This window comes from Mus caroli, chromosome 6 (genome assembly GCF_900094665.2).
Source record: "Mus caroli chromosome 6, CAROLI_EIJ_v1.1, whole genome shotgun sequence".
Taxonomy (NCBI): Eukaryota; Metazoa; Chordata; class Mammalia; order Rodentia; family Muridae; genus Mus; species Mus caroli.
The window spans coordinates 69,244,969-69,267,278 of record NC_034575.1 but is presented as its reverse complement, the minus strand read 5'-3'; the positions used below and the strand labels follow the sequence as shown (position 1 = coordinate 69,267,278).

General features: G+C 47.7%; 2 protein-coding genes across 2 annotated transcripts in view; both read left to right on the top strand.

Moving 5' to 3' along the window:
* Positions 1–7,971: 7,971 nt before the first annotated feature.
* On the top strand, positions 7,972–13,115 carry Vamp8 (vesicle associated membrane protein 8). The gene is made up of 3 exons (XM_021165276.1): positions 7,972–8,158; positions 10,185–10,343; positions 12,673–13,115. Exons 1-3 carry the CDS (start codon positions 8,156–8,158, stop codon positions 12,814–12,816), a joined length of 306 nt encoding a protein of 101 aa, XP_021020935.1. The 5' UTR covers positions 7,972–8,155; the 3' UTR covers positions 12,817–13,115.
* Positions 13,116–17,833: 4,718 nt separating this feature from the next.
* Positions 17,834–22,310, top strand: part of Vamp5 (vesicle associated membrane protein 5) — a 12,810-nt gene continuing 8,333 nt past the window's right edge. Inside the window, exon 1 of the mRNA XM_021165381.2 lies at positions 17,834–17,977. Within this exon, the coding sequence (XP_021021040.1) occupies positions 17,975–17,977 (3 nt within the window). The 5' untranslated portion in view covers positions 17,834–17,974. The remainder of the gene's footprint in view (positions 17,978–22,310) is intronic.

Here is a 22,310-nt window from a genome sequence, read left to right as displayed (position 1 = left end):
ACTTGGGGGTCACTGGCCTCTTTATGTGCTCCTCTCTCCAATGAAGGTACACTGAAGCACCCTCCTTTTTCTGTGTCTATGACCTGTCTCTTTAATTGGGTTAGATGGACAAGCCTACCTTGGGTTTTTAGAATCCAGGCTTTAGCCCTAAGAACTCTAATGGCACCACTATTGTGCTGTAGAAAGTCATAAGTATGAAATAAATTCTATGGGAGCTCTGGGGAAATGAATTAGGACTAGAAAAGCCCAGGAAGTGTGTGTGTGTGTGTGTGTTTGTTTTGAACTTGAGCTGATGGCGTAGCTCAGCGGCAAGAGTGCTTCCCTGGCATACACAGGGCTCTAACTTAGACTGCAGCCAAAAAATGATGTGGAATAGACTTGTAGTCTCAGGAACAGGGAGATGGAGATAGGCCACTCCCTGGAGCTTATTGGTCTGCTAATGTAGTCTATTTGGTGAAGTCCAATCAGTAGCAGTGACAGTGCATGCCTTTAATTCCAGAACTTGGGAGGCAAAGCAGGTAGAAATTTGAGTTCAAGGCCAGCCTTGTCTACAGAGAGAGTTCCAGGACAGCCAAGGCTACACAGAGGAACCCTATCTCGAAAAACCAGAAGGAAAAAAAGGGTATGTTGTTTTAGAGCAGTCATACCCAGATTGTTCTCTGACCTTCACTCCTCAATGCCACACATACACACACACACACACACACACATCACACACACCAGTAGTATTTGAGCTAGTTTTAAAATGTAAGTATAGTTTGTGTTGGAGAGATGGCTCTAAGGATAAGAGCTCTAGCTGCTTGTTTTTCCAGAGGATCTGGTTCAAGTCCCAGCACCTACATGGCCGCTCACAACTGTCACAGCCTCTATACCTAGGGGATCCAATACCTCTCTGGCCTCTGTAACTACCACCACATAGTGCACAGACATACATACAGGCAAACACCAAATAAAAATAAATGGGAAGCAATGCAGTGGTGGCGCATGCCTTTAATCCCAGCACTCGGGAGGCAGAGGCAGAGGCAGGTGGATTTCTGAGTTTGAGGCCAGCCTGATCTACAGAGTGAGTTCCAGGATAGCCAGGGCTACACAGAGAAACCCTGTCTCCAAAAATAAAAAAATAAAAATAAAAAATAATAAACAAACTCTTTTTTTTTAAAGATTTATTTATTATATGTAAGTACACTATAGCTGTCTTCAGACACTCCAGAAGAGGGCCCCAGGTCTCGTTGCGGATGGTTGTGAGCCACCATGTGGTTGCTGGGATTTGAACTCTGGACCTTTGGAGGAGCAGTAGGGTGCTCTTACCCACTGAGCCATCTCACCAGCCCATAAACAAACTCTTATTCTGCGCTAACACTCATAACATTCACAAAGTTGCTTTAAGGTGAGGCTATGTTATACAACACAGAGTGAGGACAGCCCCTGCAAGCTGCCAAGGGAAATGAAATCATTAAAACTAATTTTTTTTCCAGGCAGAGCCTCACTGTGCAGCCCAGGCTAGCCTGGTACTTAATTATCTTGTGTCTCGGGGCTCGGGAGAGCTTGAGATTGCGAGTGTGTAGCACCACTCTTCCACTAGACGTTTCACTCTTTTTACATTTGAGGTGGGATTTTTCTATGTTGCGCAGGCTGACTCAGCTTCCCAAGCAGTTGGGATGACAGGTGCCATACACCACCCACTTCTAGCAATTAAGATTTTTCTAAATGGAGTTGGGAGGTTGCAAGGCTGCACTCAGACCTGTTAAAGGTTAAACCACAGAATGTTCCAATAGGCTTGGGTAAACAATTGAAGTTAGTATCTGCTGGCCTTCCACATTTCTCAGTAGGAGTACCCTCAATAACTAACAGGCAGGTTTGCGATTCAGGGTGTGTGCCCAGGCAATGCTGCCTCCAAAAGCTCCTCTGGAAACCCCCCACTTAAAAACCAAGCAAAAGAAACCTCTCCCTGTGCCTTATGCACTGTTTTAGGGTACTCTGATTTAGTGTGTCCAAACTGTTCCTAGATAAAAGCTACTTCCTTGGGCTTTTGTGTTTTGTGGGGTTTGTTTGGTTTGGTTTGGTTTTTAAGATGGGCTTAGTATGTAGCTTTGGCGGCCAGGAGCTTACTGTGTAGATCAGCCTGGCTTCAAATGTTGAGATCCATCTTTTTAATTTTTTAAAAACTAGTATTACATTTCAGAGTTTATGTCTAAATTGGATGTGGCACAGTGTCTGTAAAACTCAGGACTGGCAAGGTTGAGAAAGGAGGATTATCATAAATTTAAGGCTAACTAAGATTACAAAATACTCTCTTAAACAACAGTAATTTTTTAAAAAAATTTAAGTCTTGAGGAAGCAGAATGTGTATGCAGCTATGTGCATGCATATGACAGATGCTGTGCCAAAGGGAACTGACGGAGATCGGGGAGGAAGAAGAGAGTTTAATTCTGTGGGGAATTCCAGACATAGAGAAATATGAGAAATTTCCACAGGTCCAAGAAGTTAAGGAGCCATTAAGCAAAAATGGGTGCCTGGGGCTGGGCATGAGTAGAACTGAAGGGGACAGGCATGGGTAGGGCTGAAGCTGCCTCACGAGGGCTTGGGAAAGTGGGTGAACACTTGGATTGCCTGCATAGGGAGGCTGGCTTTAACCTGGAGGCAAGGTGAGTTTACTCAAATGTGTTTGGGGAATACAACAAGCACTCTACAAAGGAATGGATGGGACCAGACAGGTGAGTTTGGAAATGGATGCATCTAGAGAAGAGACCGTGCTGGCATCCACTAAGAAGCTGGAGTTGGTAGCAAGAAAAAAAAATAAACATCGTAAAATGACCCAGAATGCGTAAAGATATGGAGCAACTCCAGCTGTGGTGCGGAGATCAAAGCCGGACCTGGTCAGGCGAGTTAAGAATCACAGAACGACAGCCGACAGCCGGGCCCTTACGCTTGCTTGATTTTGTGTTGTGTGTTGGCTCACTTGGTAGCCCAGGCTAGCTCTCCTGCCTCACCACTCCACCCTTCAGTTCCGGCTTTACAAGTATGTGTGACCATGTCTGGCACCAGCTTCCTTGTTCTTATGTTGTTTAATCTTTTTCCCCAAGGTAGTTTTATTTTTAAATGTCAAGCAAAAAACAAGGCTACCCTACAAAAGCAGCACAACAAAAGCATGTAAAGGCCACCAAGAGCCCCAAATGCTGCAGAGCCACCATGTTTCTCCTGAACAAAAGGCCTTCCTGCATGGCGTTCGGGGGACTGATAGCTTGTCATCCAAAGGAGACTATGCTTTTTGGTTCTCCCCAACATCTAGACTAAAGCGCAATTGTTTGGTTGAAATTGTGAGATAAGACTCACTCTCTCACTCCAGCCTGGAACTCACTAAATAGCCCAGGCTGGCCTATAGCTCAAAGTGATCCATTCCCAGTGTTGATCGATTGCTAGAATTAAAAGCATGAACCATTACATCCAACGTCTCTTTGTTCATTTCAGAGATGTAGTTCAGATATATAACCCAGCCAACCTGAAACTAAGCCGCCTCTTCAGACTGCAATATCCCTCTTTCCTATTTCCTCGTTCCATTTTCTCTCTTTTTTTTTTCTTACTTGTGTTTTTTTCTTACTTGCCTTTGTTTTGTTTTATTTTGTTTTTGAGATAGATTCTGTCTATAGCTATATAGCTGAGGCTGGCCTTGAACTCCTGATCATGTTGCCTCTGCTTCCCAAGTATAAAGAGTATGGGAGTGTCATGCTATGCCTGACTTTTTGTTTTATTGTCATTTTTCTTTTTGAGACTCTGCTAGCCAAGGCTGGCCCCAAGCTCACCGTGTAGTCCAGGCTGGCTCCTGCTTGGCTTTCTCGAGATGAGATTACAGGAGTGAGCCATATGCCGGCATAAAACGAGACTTTGCAAGTAGCCTTCATTCTCATTCCTATTTGGGGAACCAGAAACTGAAAGTTCCAGAGGGAAACTTGCCCAAGGTTGCCCAGCACATACATCAGGAGAGCCTGCCCACGGAGTAACACATCAGGAGAGACCAAGCCTCCCATTCACTAGATACTGAGAGCATCCTTAACACGCTGCCATGGCTTGCATCCAGCCACAGCTTCTAGCCACAGCTTCCAGCCACAGCATCCAGCCACAGCATCCAGCCACAGATTCCAGCCACAGCATCCAGTCACAGGTTCCAGCCACAGCATCCAGCCTACTCCCTCATTCCTTACAAAGGGACTGTAACTCAAGGGTGAGTTCCCACTCCCGAATATAGTACTGTGAGCCTGTGAGCCTGGCACCAGTGAGCTGAGGGCAGCAGGATCGTTGCCAGGTACATAGTGAGGGCCATGCCAGTCTGGGCTACATGAGACCTTGTCTCAAGGTGGGGGAAAAAAAAATCACACTTTTGTAACAACCCAGGCTTAGAAAAGCCACTGAGCTTTTAATTTCTTCTGAAGTTCTAGAAACAAAACAAGACAAAACAAAACAAAACAAACAACAAAACAAACAAACAAAAAACCCAACCCTCTTCTTTCTAGAAACAAAAACCTCACAGAAAAAACAGTCTGAATGGGTCACACCCAACCCAGAGTCTGAAGAGTTCTGGGTTCAGTCCTTAGCAAAGAAAGGAAGGGAAGAAATGGGGGAGGGAAGAAGGAAAGAAGGGAGGTAGGGAGGGAGAAAAGGGGGAAGAAAGGGTGGGAGGGAGGGAGGGAGGGAGGGAGGGAGGGAGGGAGGGAGGGAGGAGGGACAGTTGGGCATTTTGGCTCACACTTGTAATCCCCAAATTTAGAATCTGAAGAGGAAGATAATTGTGAGTTTGAGCCAGCGTGGACTACATATCATGTTCCAGGCCACCTGAGCTACATTATGAGGTTCTGTCTCAAAAAATAAAATAAAATTTAAAAATAAACTAAAATAAAAAAGAGAAGGCTGGGGAGGTTGCTCAGCAGTTGAGAGTACAATCTGCCTTTGCAGAAGAACCTGAGCTTGGTCATCCACACCCATGTCAGGTGACTCACAACAGTCCCGGGATTCCGTCATCTGTAAGTCCTTAAAACAAACAAACAAACAAACAAACAAACAAACAAACACAGAATGAGACTGGGGCTATGCTCCATGTAGATTCTTCCCTAATGGTGCACAAACCCCTGGGTTCCCCCAGCACCAGAATCCAAAGACAAAAGAGTAACGTCGTTATTAGTGGTGTAGTTTACATTTTCTAGCAGAGAGGCTGGAGGTGCAGTGTGGCTCAGGGTCGAGGGCTCCTCTGACACTGCAGGAAGCACTGGACTCTAACTCCAGCTGGGAAAGAAAATGTGGCTGTTGGCTGACTGGCTGACTGATTGACTGATTGATTGATGAATGATTGACTGGAGACACAGTCTGGCTTTGTAGCCCAAGGTAGCCTTGAATGTGTGATTGCCCCCTGCTCAGATTCCTGAGTTCTGGAGCAGCACCGCACAAGGCTATAAAACGTTCATGACATTTATGAAAGTAGCGTTCTTCTTTTCGTACTAAGTTGCTGTAATCTGGTGTGAATTTTTCAGCCTCGGTTCTCACTAGCCATGCAGGGAGAGCTCACTGGCCACATGGAGTCAGCTTTGTCCTGGACAGCAAAAGAACAGAGCAAGCATTTGGGGGTGAGAGGTCTTGGGACAGAACCCAGGGCTCTGGAGAGTCTAGGCAAACACTGTTGCTACTGAGAGAGCCTTCGACACTGAGACAGGGTCTTGAGACATAGTCCTGCCTGTCCTGTATCTCATTTTGTAGACCAGCTGGTCTCCCAGAAGATCCCCCTGCCTCTTGCCTCCCAAGATGTTAAAGACATTCAGTCACCACACTGGCCCAGGCAGGTTCTGTCTTACAAACCTCCTTGTGGTTTAAGATGAGTCTTTTAAAAACCAGGCTGGCCTCAGACTCACAGAGACCTGCCTGCCCACTTTTTTGTTTTGTTTTGTTTTTCAAGACAGGGTTTCTCTGTATAGCCCTGGCCATCCTGGAACTCACTTTGGAGACCAGGCTGGCCTCGAACTCAGAAATCTGCCTGCCTCTACCTCCCAAGTGCTGGGATTAAAGGCGTGCGCCACCACTGCCCGGCTACTGTTATCATGTCTGTGTTTGTGTGTATGAATACAGGGTCTGTTGGGGCCAGAAGAGGGCGTCAGATCCCCTGGAGCTAGAGTTACAGGTAATGAGTTGCCCGACCCAGGCGCTGGGAATCAAATGTGGGTCCTCTGGAAGAACAATACATGCTTTTAACCAAAGGGTCATCTCTCCAGGCCTCAGTTCTTTCTTTGTGACCACTTGAGCCCTTGATCAGCAGGATGGGGACATTCTCAAGGCCTCTTGACCTTTTGCCTAAGATCAAGTGTAGTAGAACAGACATTCTCTGTTGTGATCTCATTCCTCTTTATTCTGGATTTTTCTTTTGCTTTAAAGGAAAGGAAAGGAGTTAGGCCGGTTTAAGGTGTTACTGGGGGCTAGAGAGAGAGCTTAACAGCTAAGAGCACGTGCTACTCTTGCATAGAAGGGTCCACCTCCCAGCAACCAACCACATCAAGCAGCTCACAACTGTCTGCAACTCACCAGAGAACCGAACTCCTCTGCCCTCAGGCACACACATACACACACACACACACACACACTTAAAGATAATAAGTAAAAACTTTAAGCTGGGTGTGGTGACACATGCCTTTAATCCCAGCACTTGGGAGGCAGAGGCAGGCGGATTTCTGAGTTCAAGGCCAGCCTGGTCTACAGAGTGAGTTCCAGGACAGCCAGGGATATACAGAGAAACCCTGTCTTGAAAAACAAAAACAAATCAAAACAAAAACAAAAAACAAAAAAACAACAACAAAAAAACTTTTAAAAGATTTTTAAAAAGTGTTCCTAGTTGCTTTAATTTGCTTCTGTAAAACTAAGCGTGCAGTGTTTGTAGATATAGCTCCTCCATGGCTGCCTGAGCAGGCACCAGGGAAAACACATAAGTGTCCCAAAATGATTCCGGGATTCTAAATGTATTATAGCCAACAAAACAAAACAAAACAAAACCCCTCTTATTTGTTGGAGGAGCTAAGATTTCCTCCTTGACGGTGTTATTTATTCTGGGGTGGGAAAGAATGTCTGTTCTCTTGCTGCCCTGTTATTGTTCTGTCTTGACAAACTCCATCCGGAGAAGAGCAGATTTTCTCTGGCGGAGAGCCACGTGTGGTGGAAAAACCCTTTACTCGTAGGCCCCCATCCTAATCCATCTGACAACCCTCTGACAACTGACCAGGGTCACCAACCCCCACGGTGACCTTTGGAAGGAAGTGTAGGACTGCTCAACTCCAGAAGCAAAGGAGGGGCCGGTGAGTGAGCCATTTCCCCGACTGTCCTGTGTCCTGTGACAAGGATAAGGTGCCCTGCCCCTGCTGTTTGCACTCCTCCCACTGCCTGAGGTCAGCCTCGGTGCTGAAGAACATTAGAGGGGGACAAAGACCACCCCCTCCCCCAGGGGCCTACTTGGAACTTTTCCTGGAGATTTTAAAGACTTTAATTATGTGTATGTGTGTGTATGTATGCACACGTATGTTCACATACCCACAGAGGCCAGAAGAGGGCATCTGGACCCCCAAGAGCTGCAGATACAGGTGTCTGTGAGCAGCCAGGGGTGGGTGTAGGGACCTGAACCTGGGTTACTGCAAAAGCAGCGGCTGATCCCAACTGCTGACCCATCTCCCTAACCCTGTTTGGGGGGGGGGGGGGTTTAGTGCTCTCTTCTCATCCAGGATGGCCCTTGGGGACAAAGGTTGCCCAGCCAGGTATCTTCACCTGTACATTCGTTTCTATCTAAATAATGCTAATGTAAGTCCCTGAAAAACTAGAGTTACTTCTTTGAAGCATAAAAAGAAGTTTCTGGAAACTTAGGAGGGCTGTTGATCCTTCTTTTCTCCTTCCCCCCTCCCCCAACCCTGTTGCTTAAGCTTTTGTTTGGGAGGAGACTAGGAGGACGGCAGCAGAGGGCGGCCGCCTACCTGGAGAAACCTGCAGTTACGTGTGGCAGGAGCCGGAGAGGCTGGAGTCGCGGGATGGGCAGGAGGCGGGCTGAAAGTTGGAGTAAGCAGGAAGTGAAGCTGTGGCTGCCTTGGGTGGAAACAGACTAGGCGAAGTTCTGCTTTGAGAGGCCCAAGTGCTCCGAGACATGGTGAGTGACGTGGGGACCAAGAAAAGAGCGATTTAGAGCAGCTGCCAGAGGGGGATCGGGCCTGGGGGTTGCCTGTGTCGAGAAAGGTAAGTTGGCGGCAGTCAGAGGGCTGGCCGGGTTGGGACAGCGCTGTCTCTGTCTCCTTACTTTTGACAACTCCTCCACAAATAGCTCCGCACTCCGGGCCAGGGGTTCCTGACACTTCTCCACCTCCTTCCTCCCGTGACCTCGGTGCTGGATCGGATCAGGATTTCGGTGGGGGCTGGGGGACCCAAATTCCAAGCCGAGCTGCTGCGCCGCGCCCTCCCCCTCCGCCTCCTCCAGCTGGGCCTAAGCCCGGTGTTGTGACATTACAGGGCCACAAGCGCTCCCTGCTCTTTGGGGCTCAGATTCCAGCCCAGCGGACTGGAGTTCTCCCCCTTACCCTCGCACTGTATCTATGCAGACACCCAGAGGATCTGCCTGGCCACCAAAAGCACCACCCTCTCTAGAAACATTAGCAACAGTGCCAAGGGTTTGTAAAGCAGCCAGATGGCGGTTCTTCCCGATAACCTAGCTTCAACCCACACCCGTGGCGGGTACCTGAGGCCCCCTGGGTCCCTAAAGGAGGAGTCAGGCCTTTTCCCTCCTTGTTCAAAAGCCTTATCTAGAGGCCTCCTGGATAGAGAGACCGCAGCAGGAAGGACTTTTATTAATATCTGCATAAGCAGGCGGTGGTGTGCGGCCTACCAGGCTCTAAATTGTGGCGAAAGCAGAAGTATATGGTCCAACGGCACATGATGCCTTCTGGGGGCCACATCCACTGAATCGGGGCTACACTGCCCAGTAGGCTGGAAACCAGAACTCACCAACAGCTGTCTGGAGAGGGGCATTTATTTGGGTTGGGCCGGGCAAGAGTGCACTGCTGGTCAGCTCTCACAGTTTTAGAGAGAACCCACTAGGATTGGGAAGAGGGAGGCTACAGGGACCAGTTAATAGTTCTTGGCTGTGCTCTGCTGAGGAAACGTCAGCTGGGTTTTCTCCTTGACACTCTTTGTGGAGTCAAGACAGGGGCAGTCGTGGGCTGTTTTTTGTTTTTGTTTTTTTTTTCCCTTGTCATGCTGAAAATCCTCCAAAGAAGGTGGATGAGAATCCAGAGTCAAATCTCATCTTCTGGGACTTAAAAAATGCACTTACATGGCTGGCAGCCAAGATGGCTGGGCAGGTAGAAGTGTTTGCAGAGCAAGCCTGCCTGCCTGGATTCAGTATCCCACTCTCTCCTGCCCATCCAACTGAAGGAGACAATCCACTCATGAAAGTTGTCTTCTCACCTCCACATGCGTGCTGTGGCATGTGGCATACACGTATATTCCCCACCAACACACACACACACAATGCACTTACAAGGATGTGGTTCAGCTGATAGAGCTGGCAAGCATCAAGCTCTGGGTTTCATTTCTAGCGTCTCATAAAACAAGGATAATGGTACACACCTGGGATCTCAGCCCACGGTAAATGGAGACAGGAGGACCAGATGTTTAAGGTCATCCTACTTAGGAAGCCTGTGGCCTGCCTAGGTTATATGAGACCCTGTCTCAGATAAATAAAGAAGTAAGTAAATAATTCTGGGGAGGTGGCTCAGTGGGCTTGCTACGCAAGCATGAAGATTTGCATTGGATCCCTAGACCCATTTAGAAGAAAAAAAATTCCAGGTGTGGTGGCGCAAGCAAGCACTTAGGTGGCTCCTAGCGCTAGGATGGTGGAGAAGGCTGAGCCCTGGGGCTTTCTGTCCACTCTAATCTCAGAGCCTCAGGCCAATAGGAGACCCAGCCTGTGTGTGTGTGGGGGGGGGGAGAACAAGGGAGGAGTGACACCTGATCACCTGATATACACGTGCTTGCATCCGAGTGAACATTTACGTAGAACATTCTCCTGGTAAACAATTGAAGCATCAGAAACGGCTAAAATCTACTTTAGTTCTTCCAACCTCCTCTGGCCTCTTGGATCCTCTGCTGCCCGGCCTAATTAACCCCTTATTGACATCCAGGAGGAGGCCAGTGGGAGTGCCGGAAATGACCGAGTTAGGAACCTGCAGAGTGAGGTGGAGGGAGTCAAGAATATTATGACCCAGAATGTGGAGCGGATCTTGGCCCGAGGGGAGAACCTGGACCACCTCCGAAACAAGACAGAGGACTTGGAAGCCACGGTGAGATTGGGAGAAAACTGGGAGTTGGTGAGGGCAGATCTCGGAGATGGGGAGAAGTTTTGCGGGGAAGACAAAGTGAACAGAAGGGACTGCAGACTGTCATGTCTACTGCCCTTTTGCCTATGCAGGAGATGGCTGAGGTTCCACCTCTGCTTCCTTGCTACTCTGCTGGCTGGTAGAGAGCCCGGTGAGTGGATGGATTTGAGTTTGGGTGAGGGGCCCACCCCCACAGAGCCATTTCTGAGACAGTTCAGTCAACTGCTCCATTCCTAAGCTTCATTGGGGTATGAAACTGATTTTTGTCTCAAAGCTTGCCCTTGGCAACCATTTGGAGTTGATGTCCCCAAGGCAAAGTTATGAGTTCTGGGCAACCCTTGGCCTTTCAGCATTCTCCCTCCAGGTGTAATTAGGCTGGAAGTTGGTGGGGGGCGTCTTGCTGAGTCAGCTTTAAAGCACAGCTGGGAAGACCAATGAAATCCTTTAATCCCAGGATCCCTGTGTGCAAAGGCCAAAATAATATCTCCCACACATCTTGCTTAGACCTTCTCCTCTTTGCAGCCATGGGCTGAGGCCAAGCTGCTCAGGGCGGAAGAAAGTCCAACACAAACCAAGGCTGGGGCCTCAGTTTTCACTTGCTGTAGAGTACACTGGCTTCCTGGGTCCATTGGGTTATCTTGGAATCTAGTGCTTCCTTCTGCAGCATAAGCTGGGCACATGGAGACTTAATGTCTGTATTAACTTGGAGGAGCAGGAGGCTTCTTTCTTTCTTTCTTTCTTTCTTTCTTTTTTTTCTCGAGACAGGGTTTCTCTGTGTAGCCCTGGCTGTCCTGGAACTCACTCTGTAGACCAGGCTGGCCTCGAACTCAGAAATCCACCTGCCTCTGCCTCCCAAGTGCTGGGATTAAAGGCAAGCGCCACCACGCCCGGCTCTTTCTTTTAAGTTTCTGCAGTGCTTTGGTTCTTCCTTCAGCTTCTACAGAACCCAGAAGACCAAGCAAAGTGTCATGGAGCCAGGACATGTGTCCATCTGGAGCACATTCCTGTACCCCTTAGCTTGTGGGTCTGTGCTCCAAAGGCCAGATTTCTCTACCATCAAACAAACGCCGATTATGAGCATATATCTGTAAAAGACCCCTCAGCGTGCAGGTCAGTGCAGGGGCAAGAAAAAGAAGGGAGACTGGACATAAGACTCAGGTGGTAGAGTACTTCACTAGATTTCACGAAGCCCTGGGTTCAGTCCCTGGCACTATATAAATATGGTATTGTGGCACACGCCTGTAATCTCAACTCTTTGAAGGTAGAGGCAAGAGGATCAGAAGTTCAAAGCCAGGCCATTGAGATGGCTCAAAAGGTAAAGACACTTGGTACCAAGCCTAAGGATTTGAGTTCCATTTGTGGGATTCATATGGTTGGTAGTCTTGATTCCTACAAAATGACCTCTGACCTCCACTGTGGCTTGTGCACACCACACACATAAACAAACAAACAAATATTGTTTTTAAAAGTTCAAGGTCGCCGGGCATGGTGGATTAATCCCAGCACTCGGGAGGCAGAGGCACGTGGATTTCTGAGTTCGAGGCCAGCCTGGTCTACAGAGTGAGTTCCAGGACAGACAGGACTACACAGAGAAACCCTGTCTCGAAAAAACAAACAAACAAACAAAACAAACAAACAAAAGTTCAAGGCCATCCTTTGCTATAAGGAGGGGAGGCCAGGCTTTGCTAAGTGATATCCTGACTAGAAAGATAGAAACAGAAAAGGAAGGGACCCTGCTATGCTTATGAGTTCAAGAATTCTAAACTAGAACTTGGCTTACAGATTGTTGTGGAAAGACATTTGGGAAGCAGCCAGAGATAGACAGATCTCTGAAGCTCCTGGCCATCCAGGGATACTTAGTGAGACCCTGTCTCAAAAGTAAAACAAAACAAAAAACAGAGAGAGAGAGAGAGATCAGGGGGTAAAGACTTTTGTCAGTGAGCCTGGCTGCGTGGGTTCAATCCCGAGGACGTACAGAGGAGAAGAGAGAACCATTTCCTGCAAGCCGACCCCTCTCCACCACGTGGGCAGTGTGGCACATAAGGCAGAGGCACAAATACATGTTATAAAGTATTTTTAAGAACCTTTCCATTCCTATTGTAAGAGGAAAGAATTATTCACTTATTTGTGTTTTTATTTCGAAGTGGCTATCCTCCAGCTCCAGCGTCTTTTTTTCCATTTCCTACTTCGATTTATAATGTAAACATTTATACTATGGCATGCGGGTGTCCATCTGTACTCTCAGTCTGAGGGCAGGAGCCACTGGGTCATGACTTTATCTTATCCCCAACAGTCTGAACACTTCAAGACAACGTCCCAGAAGGTGGCCCGGAAGTTCTGGTGGAAGAATGTGAAGATGATTGTCATCATCTGTGTGATTGTCCTTATCATCGTCATCCTCATTATACTCTTTGCCACTGGCACCATCCCCACTTAAGAGTCCCTTCCATCCCACCCTACTCCTCAGGGGTGACCTCCCTAATGTGTGCCAAGAGGGGCCCTCTCCTGTCCTCCTCCACCCGAGTGCTGCTCAGTCCTTGTGAGGGCCTTCTGCTGCATCAGATGCCCCAGACGCACCTTGATCCCCTGGGAGGAGACAGCTGGACTGTAGCTGCATCTCATGGTCCTGAGAGTGGGTTACAGAGACCCAGAGGGCCCTGTCTGTGGCTGGGAAACTGTTGGTGGCTGGTGGGCAATAAAGACCTCTTGGTATCCCTAAGTGTACGAGGCACTTTACTCCTGTGTCTTTCAAGTTTCTGTTTCTTTCTTCCTGAGGAACCCCTCCAGATTGTTTTCTCCCAGTCTAGAACCAAGATAGTGCAAGGATAGAGCACAGGTTTAGAGAATAAAGATGGCGGCTCAGAGGCTTTGCATACCTGAATTAGATATGCCAATTACTATACCCAGCTAGAATCAATAAGTCAGTCAATCTTGTCTGTTTGTCTTTAAAAGGACTTTTATTTTTTTAAAAAGAATGAGTATGGGTTTAGAGAAATGGCTCAGAGGTTGAGAGCACTGACTGCTCTTCCTGAGGTCCTGAGTTCAATTCCCAACAACCACATGGTGGCTCACAACCATCTGTAATGGGATCTGATACCCTCTTTTTTTCTTTTTTTAAAGATTTATTTATTTATTATATGTAAGTACACTTCAGACACACCAGAAGAGGGAGTCAGATCTTGTTACAGATGGTTGTGAGCCACCATGTGGTTGCTGGGATTTGAACTAAGGACCTTTGGAAGAGCAGTCGGGTGCTCTTACCCACTGAGCCATCTCACCAGCCCATCTGATACCCTCTTATGGTGTGTCTGAAGACAGCTACAGTGTACTCATAGACACTAAAAAAAAAATAAATAAAATGATTAAAAAAAAAAGTATGAGTATGTGAATGAAGAGCCTGCAGAGGCCAGAAGATGTTGGTTCCCCTGGAGTTACAAGCCCAACATGGGCGCTCAGAACCAAACTGGGGTCCTCTGCAAGAACAGTTTGCACTCTCCCCCCTTCCCCTTAGGTAAAAGTTTATGTTTGATTATTAATTAAAATATAATTATATTGTGTTGCCCCTTCCCTTTCCTCTCAACACCCCTCAACCCATCATCCTCCCTTCACTTCCTCTCAAATTCATGGCCTCTTCCTTTCATTGTTGTTTTACACACACACACACACACACAGTGTGCAGATTTGTGTTTGGTGTTGCTCGCGTGTAAATAATTACAGGGCTGAGTACTTGGTGTTGATAACCAATTAAGAATCTCAACTCTGGAGAATAGTTGCTCCTCCCCCTTCTGTGCGAGCATGCCTGTTGATGTCCTTGCTCAGACCTTGTTTAGGCAGCCATATTGTTGAACAATTTGCACTCTTAAACAACGAGCCATCTTTCCATCTCTCTCCCTCTCTCTTGTATAGATGTGTATGTGTATATCTGCATCGGTGAATGCCGGTGCTTGTGCATCTATGTGTGCATGTGTGTGCACGCCAGAGGTCAATGTTGGATGTCTTTATCGCTCTCTGTCTTACTACCTAGTGGACTCTTCTTCCTGACGGTTGAACCTACAGCATAAGGTCTGTGAGATAAGAGTCTGTACTGAGTTACAGCTCCAGCCCTCACCCCACTTTTTGAAACAGTCACTCGCTAAGCCTGGAGCTCATCAGTTTGGCTTAGGGTGGCTGGCCAATGAGCTCTAGGGATCCCTGTCTCCACAGTGCTGAGGTTACAGAAAGAAGCACGCATAAAACTTTTATATGGGTCCTAGAGATTTGGACTCAGGTCCCATGCTTGCATAACAAGTGCTTTCCCTGCTGAGCCCTCTCCCGAGCCCTCCTATTTTTCTTTATACCACACTGTTCATTGTCACAACTCATAAGAACGAGGATTTCCTAGAACTCTTACCATAAGGAGAATTAGAACTTCATAGCACTTTAGGTGGGATGCAGGATTCAGCGCCCTCCTGGGACCGTGCCATGTCCCTTAACTGACCTCCTGGATAAGCTTGCAAGGATATGATGATGGGTCATGTAAGACCTGGTTCAAGGCCTCTTGTCACTTCTGCCATGTCTCGTCTATGACCTAGGTATGACTCAGAGCCAGAGAGAGGCTGAAGGAACTAGTCAGTGTATCCTTTGTGGGTTGTTCTGTGTGTTCTGTTTGTCTTTTGTCTATCCTTGCTTTTCTGGGCCTGTATAGAGGCCTGGATCTCCGCTGTTCTGAGGGAGTGGTGGTGAGCATCTCTCCCTCCCCAGAGTCCCACGGCTAGTCAGAGTCAATGTCACAGGACCAGGCTGACAGCACAATGAGCTTTCTGTCTTCTGGACTCCTCCTTCCCACCAGGTTCTTCATCACTGCGGTTCTTTCCAGAGCCCAGTCTGCCTTGGTTTGTGGTTCTTGGCTTCCTCTGTCCTTGGTTCCTACACAAACTTTCCAGAATTAGAAACAACCTGTTGTTGGGAGGATGGAGGAAAGGGATGGGTTGAGAGACAAAAATTTGGGATACTAAATACAGGCCAGATTTTGGATCATGCTCTTGATTCCACAGAGGGCAGGGAAAGTACCAAACAGCCCCTCTCCATCTGCTTTGACATGAGTGAGCCTACCCTCTTCACCCCCAGCCCATTCTGAGGTAATGTGTCCAAGCATGGAAACCAGTGGTCTATCCTCAACAGTGGCTCAACCCAGGGACAAAAGCCCCTGGCATTTTGGTTAAGAGAAGCCACATTTAGGATGGCAAGGGCAGCCTGGAAGGTGGAAGATGGCTTTAACTATTTCTCCACAGCAGCTCAGGAAGGCTACACAAATCTAGAAGCACACCAGCATCCCCAGCAAAGGAACAGGCCTACAAGCTTCTCATCAAGAGTTTAGAACAGCTGGGCAGTGGTGGCACACGCCTTTAACCCCAGCACTAGGGAAGCAGAGGCAGGTGGATTTCTGAGTTCGAGGCCAGCCTGATTTACAGAATGAGTTCCAGGACAGCCAAGACTATACGGAGAAACCCTGTCTCAGAAAGAAAAAAAAAAAAAAAAAAAAAAAAGAGTTTAGAACAGAGCCAGCACTTCCTGTAAGAAGCTGCTTTCATTTTACATTGGAGTGAAATTCACATGGCCTTCTTTTTTCTTTTCTTTTCTCCTTTCTTTTCTCTTCTTTTCTTTTCTTCCCTTTTCTTTTCTTCTTTCTATATCTCTTTCTTTCTTTCTTTCTTTCTTTCTTTCTTTCTTTCTTTCTTTAATAGACAAAGTCTTACTTTGTAGCCTTGAAGCCTAGGTTAAGCTGTTCTGGAATTTACTATATGACCCAGGCTGGTCTCAAAATCAGTCAATCCTCCTGCCTCATCCTCTTAAGTGTTAGGATCACAACCATAAGCCACAGAGCCAGCTCAGTTTTCTGTTTGGTTTTGTTTTATTTTGTCTTCAGGCAGGCTCTCATGTAGTAACCGCTCACATTCATTAGACAACAGGCCATGACTGTGAACCTTTGACCCTTCTGCTGCTGGCTCACCGATGCTGCCATCTACCACCAAGTCTGGTTTGTAGGATGAGGGACATCAAACCCAGGGCTTGGGGCAAAACAGGCAAGCTCATCCCCAGTATCCATTTACAACTGAATTTTTGCCTTAAAACTAAAGTCTTTTTAAAAACTATTTGTTCTTTAAATTTTTATTTTATGTGTAAAGATGCTTCCCCTGCCTGTGTGACTGTGTACCACATGTGTGACAGGTGTCCTTGGAGGCCAGAACAGGGCATCGGATCCCCTGGAGCTGGAGTTACAGACCGCAGTGAGCTGGCATGTAGTGCTGACAAATCTCAGTCCTCTGCAGGAGCAGCCAGGACTCTTAACTGCTGAGCCGTCTCTGCGCTCTCCCATTTTAGCCTTTGATTAAGCACATAAAACAGCACCACTTAATATATTCCTCCGTGAGCTTTCTGTGGAATTCAGAGCACAGCGTATCCTTTACAAGTCTTCAGGCTTTCTGCACCTTTTGCACAGTTCTTTACAAACAACCTCATTTTAACCTTGGAGTTGCCCTGAGGCTGGGACGGGCCAGTGAGATTAAGGAAAGGACTTCTCAGATCCCGGTTCTGCAAGAAAAGCCGCAGTCAAGACCTCCATCTTCCTCACCTGTTAGAGGACCATCCCGCAAGGCCTGCACCAGGAATCTAAGAGAAAGTGTATGTTCTCAGGCTGGGCAACACCTGTTTGTTTTCCTTGCAGCAGCTTGCAACTCTGTCCTAAACTCACGCTGTGAAACTCTTCAAGACAGTCTGTGTAGTTTGTATTTCATTCTTATCCAAAAGATACGGCCTCTGCTTGAGTACCACTTTGGAAGCTGGCTCCCATCTTCTCCTTTGCCTCTTCTGCCTCTTGTTGGTTCAAAACTTGGCCTGGCTGCTGTTGTCATCTCTTATTTGGGGCTGAGATTCATCCACACACCATTGAGACTTTTAGCTCACAGAAATGCCTGCAACACTTTAGCATTTTAAAAATCTTCCTCCCGCAATGTATGGAGATCAGAGGCCAACTTGCAGGAGTTGGTTCTTTCCACAGCGCGAGTCCTAGGGATGGAACTCTGATCATTATGTTTGACATCAAGTGCCTTGAGTCATCTCGCCAGCCCCTAGCTTACCATTTTTAAGGGTATAACTCGGTGACATATAATGTATTCAGAATACTGCCTGCTCCGTCTGTAAATAATCAGAACTTTGGAGTGGTTGGTGTGTTTTTAATTTCGGGTGAGACGCACTCACCAAGGTGGCAAATACTTCTGGCTTGTTCATGTCATCTCCAGCACTTAGCTCCCACAGATGCTTTTTGCATGACTAATTCCTGATGCAGCCCCAGATCCAAGAGACATCAGTCCCCAATTCACCAGGCTGGGGTGTCATCGGAAATCGGACGCCGGTGGCCCGGTAGGAGGCGCCCCACGGGTCCTGTCACAGCTTTCGGTTTGCCCGAGACGGGCACCTCTGAGAAGGCGCGCCCCCCTCCCTCTTGGGCTGCGGGCCCGCCCCGCCCCACGGCTTCCTCCCGGGCCGCGGGCACTGAGGCCGCTCGGGGCAGAGGAATCGGAGCCGGCGAGCAGGCAGCGGCGGCGGCTGCTGAGGCAATGGTGAGACGGGCAGGGGCAGAGGGCGATTGTGCAGGGGCAAAAAGCAGGATCTTGAACGCCAGGGGCGTGGGTCACGCTGGTCGCACGGACCAGTCCCCAACTTTGCAGGCAACCGGGGAGGGAGACTCCGGAGTGCGCCCCGTCGGGGCAGAGTGAGCGGTGCTACAGCTTCCCACGCTCCTGGAGCAGTTATCAGCTCCCGGCAATACCGGGCAAGTCACTTAACCTCCACGAGCCTCCTTTTCCGCGCAGTGAAGTAGGGGCAGCAATACTTACCTTGGTGGGTCCTTGAGAGGTTAAAGAAGATGTTTATGGTCCCTGCTGCCAGGCACTCAGAACCCTTTGCTGAGAAGTGGTAGGTAATGCGATGACCTCTCCAGCTCTTCCCCAGGCTAAGAGGAGCCAGAGCTGGCCCAAGGGTTGGAAACCTGAGCAGATGCCTGGTAGAGGCCCCGTGCTGACGTGCTGACAGATAAACACTTCCCTTGGGGAAAAGAGAAAATAAGTTGTTTACTATAAAAGTTCCATGAAGTTATCCGTGTGACCCAGCCTGCTGACTCTTTCCTAACCTCTACCTAGTAACATAATTATGAGTTGAGTCACCTGCAGTCACTCCTGCTGCAGACTTGCCATTTCCAAGACAAAAAGTGTCAGGGACCACTGGTGCCTGGATCCCACCTTCCAGGGCTCCTGGGAAGGCGGCCAGACTGGAAGCAAGTTTAGTACTCTAAGATGGGATGGATGTGGCCTAGCTAGGGGTGGCAATGCCTGGATGGCCTCATCTCTAGGGAACTGGAGGCAGGAAAAGGAAGTGTGGCAGGAAGGTAGCCCTAAGCTTTGAGGCCACACCAGGAAACCGAGGGAGGCTCTGAGAATGGGCTGGAGCTGAGAGCCCACTTCCCAGAGTACAGGGCAGAGATGGTCTTTCCGCGGGCTCTCAGCTCTTGAGAAGTTCTGAAAAGAAGGCTGGGCCAGGTTAGGTTATCTGGCTGTTCAGAAGAACCTTGGGGGTTCAGAGTCTGGGGGATGCATTAATTTTATCCCTTCAGCCTGTCTCCAGCTCCATCATCTATTTCTTCTTCCCTTGTCTCCCTTTCTGTCTCCAGCTCTTTCCTCCGGCATCCCATCCCTCTGACTACCATATATAACCCTACCCCTGATTGATTTCTCTTTCCTTTCCCTTTTCTTCGCTGGGACTCATTCGGTCAAAATGATTTTTTAAAAATTCTTTTTTTTTTCCATTGGAGTAGCACAAAACAGTGATGGGGGAGATGAAAATGAGAGATGGAGATGAGCAATATTTTTTTGCATGTGTGGTATGCACGCTTGTTCACGTGCCTGGGCACATGCATGTTTAGATACAAGTGGAAGTCAGAGACTGATGTCAGGTGTCTTATTAAACAGCTTTCCACTTTAGTTTTGGAGACGGGGTCTCTGGTTCAACCTGGAGCTCACCAGTTTGTCTAGTCTAGCTGCCAGCTTGTCCTTGGGACCGGCCCCTTCTTCCTGCCCCTAGGATTACAAGCAGACTGCCTGGCTTTAATGTGGGTGCTAGGGAGTCAGACTCTGGTCCCCAAACTTGTGCAACAGGGGATTTATTTATGGCATCTTCCTAGCACCATAAATCATTTAAAAAGATTTTATTTATGTGTATGAATTTTCCCCTGCATGTCTGTGTTCGGGGTACCATGTGTGTGCAGTGCCTGTGGAGGCCAGAAGAGGGAATTTCACCTCGTACTGGAATTTCAGGCACCTGTGAGCCGCCAAGTGGGTGCTAGGAACCCAGATCTTCTAGAAAAGCAGCACGTGCTCTTAAATGCTGAGCCATCTCTCCAGCCCCACCATAAATAACTAAAAATTATTTCGCTTGGTTGGTTGGTTTTGGGGGACAGGGTCTCATGTAGATCAGATTGATGCGGAACTCACTATGTCGCTGAGCCACCGTGCCTGAATGGAGTTAACTAATTTTTTTTTTGTTGTTTTGAGGCAGTCTTGCTATATAACCGTGCCCTTAAACGACCTATGTAAACAAAGCTGGCCTTGAAGTTGCAGCAATGCTTCTGCCTCTGCCTCCCAAGTGCTAGGATTACAAGTATTTGACACCATGTCCAGATATAGAATAAATTTTTTTAGACAAGGTCCGACTATATACTATATAGACGTGATTGGCCCTGAACTCTGCCTACTGAGTACTGGGATTAAGTAGGTCCATAGGCCTATGCTCGGCCTAAAATAATCCTTGGAGTCATTCATCTGGCAGAATTTGTGCTTGTAGTCACAGGCCTCTCTCCTTTGAACACAAGCAGAGTTGGCATCCAGTGGCTAGTACTCTTTAGCCAGTCATCAGGGCACCAGACCTCACACTTTCTGTGTGTCTGGTTTAGCACAGGGATTAGACATGTGGAATCTCTGTCCATTCTACCCTCAGGTTGGTTACCTACTTACTCTAGACAAGGACAATAATACTATCTTCAGTGGGTTATTGTAAAGGTTTAGCCAGATACCCACATGCACAGCTAGCTCAGTGCTGGGTCAGGTCCTGTGACCACGGAAAGGTAGCAGCTGTTACTATTGATCAACACTTAAGGCCTGTAGTCCCAACACTTGTGGGCAGAGGCAGGAGGACCCCCAAGTCCCCAGCCAGGCTGTACAATTTAATGGGAGTCTGTTTCATGTTTTCTTTAATAGAAAATTAAAATTTCTGAAAGGGCTGCAGTATGGATCATCGTACATGGTTCAAATTCCAGTGCTACACAAATAAACACAGATTTCAGTAGCCTGTAGCATCCGATGAAGACAGCAGAGCCTGGAGCTAGAGCACTGGCTCTCAACCTGTGCGCCTCCACCCCTTTGGCAATCTTCTATCTCCAAAAATATTCACATTATGATTCATAACAGTAGCAACATTAAAGTTATGAAGTAGCAACAAAAATAATTTCTCTGACTGGGGGTCACCATATGTGAGGAACTGTATTAAAGGGTAACAGGGAGGTTGAGAACCACTGGGCTAAAGGCTGGTTCTAAAAGATCTACAGCCAATGAAAACTTTTCATTTTCAACTTATGAAAATAAGAAGGAAGTAAAAGCCTGAGTGTGCAACAGAGAGACCTAGGCTGGTTGTGGATCTCATGAGAGAGAAAAGATGACTCTCTTGAGGAACTTACATCCACACCTGAGATACCCTTCCTAAGGTCTCCAACACTTCTGCATAAGCAGGGGGTGGAGGGGTCGGCTGGAGCAGTGGCTCAGTGGTTAAGAGCATTTGTTGCGACTTCAGAGAACCTGAGTTGGATTCCCAGCACCCAGATGGTGGCTCCCAGCCATCCCTAACTCCAGATCCCTACTTCCAAGCAGCCTTGGTACTCTGACTTCCTTGGGCATACATGCATACCAGCATGTACGCAACTTACTCATAGGTAAAATACATATTTTTAAAAATTGACTGCTCTTACGGGGGCCCCAGATTTGATTTCCACAACAGATTTCACAACAGCAAACAGCTGTCTGAAAGTCTAGTTCCAGAGGGTTGGTCACCTTTTTTCTGGCTTCCTCAGACCCTGTATGTACATGGTGCACAGACATATATACAGACAAAACAGCCACACCCATAAAATAAAAATAAATAAAGCTTGGGGGGAAAAAAAGAGGTGAGGTGTAAGGGGAACCAAGTGTTTATGATGGTGTACATCTGTTCTCCGAGCACTTGTGAGGTAGAGCAGGAAGATTGGGAGTTCAAGATTGTATTCAGCTATGAAATGAGTTCAAGACTAGCTGCAAACAGGACTACCTTAGACCTGTCTCAAGAAAAAAAAAAAAAAAAAAGCTTGGGCTGCAGAATGGCTTATTAGTTAAAGGCAACTGCTGCCCCTCCAGAGGACCTGCATCCAGCCTTCAGTGGCCACGATGGGTGGTCCACATGGCAGGTGACTGAAGAGCCAGAGCACAGTCAGATCCCCTGAACTGCAGTTACGGATGTGGGTGCTGGGAAAGAAACCAAGGCCCTCTGGAAGAGCAGCCAGTGCTCCTAACTGTTGAGACAACTCTCCAGCACCCATAAATATTTTTTTTAAAGATAAATTTTAGGGCTGAAGAGATGACCATTCCTGCAGAAGACCTGGATTTGATTCCCAGAACCTACATGGTGGCCCACAGCAAACCATAATTCCAGGTCTGTGCACGTCTGACAGCCTCCTCTGACTTTCTTGGGCACCAGGCACACACACTGTACACATACACATGTGCAGGGAAAACACTCACACCAGGCACACAACTGTACACATACACACGTGCAGGGAAAACACTCACACCAGGCACACACACTGTACACATACAC

Coding starts and splice junctions, on each gene's coding strand:
- Vamp8 (XM_021165276.1), top strand. Junction 10,344..12,672: donor CAGAGGACTTGGAAGCCACG/GTGAGATTGGGA, acceptor TATCCCCAACAG/TCTGAACACTTCAAGACAAC.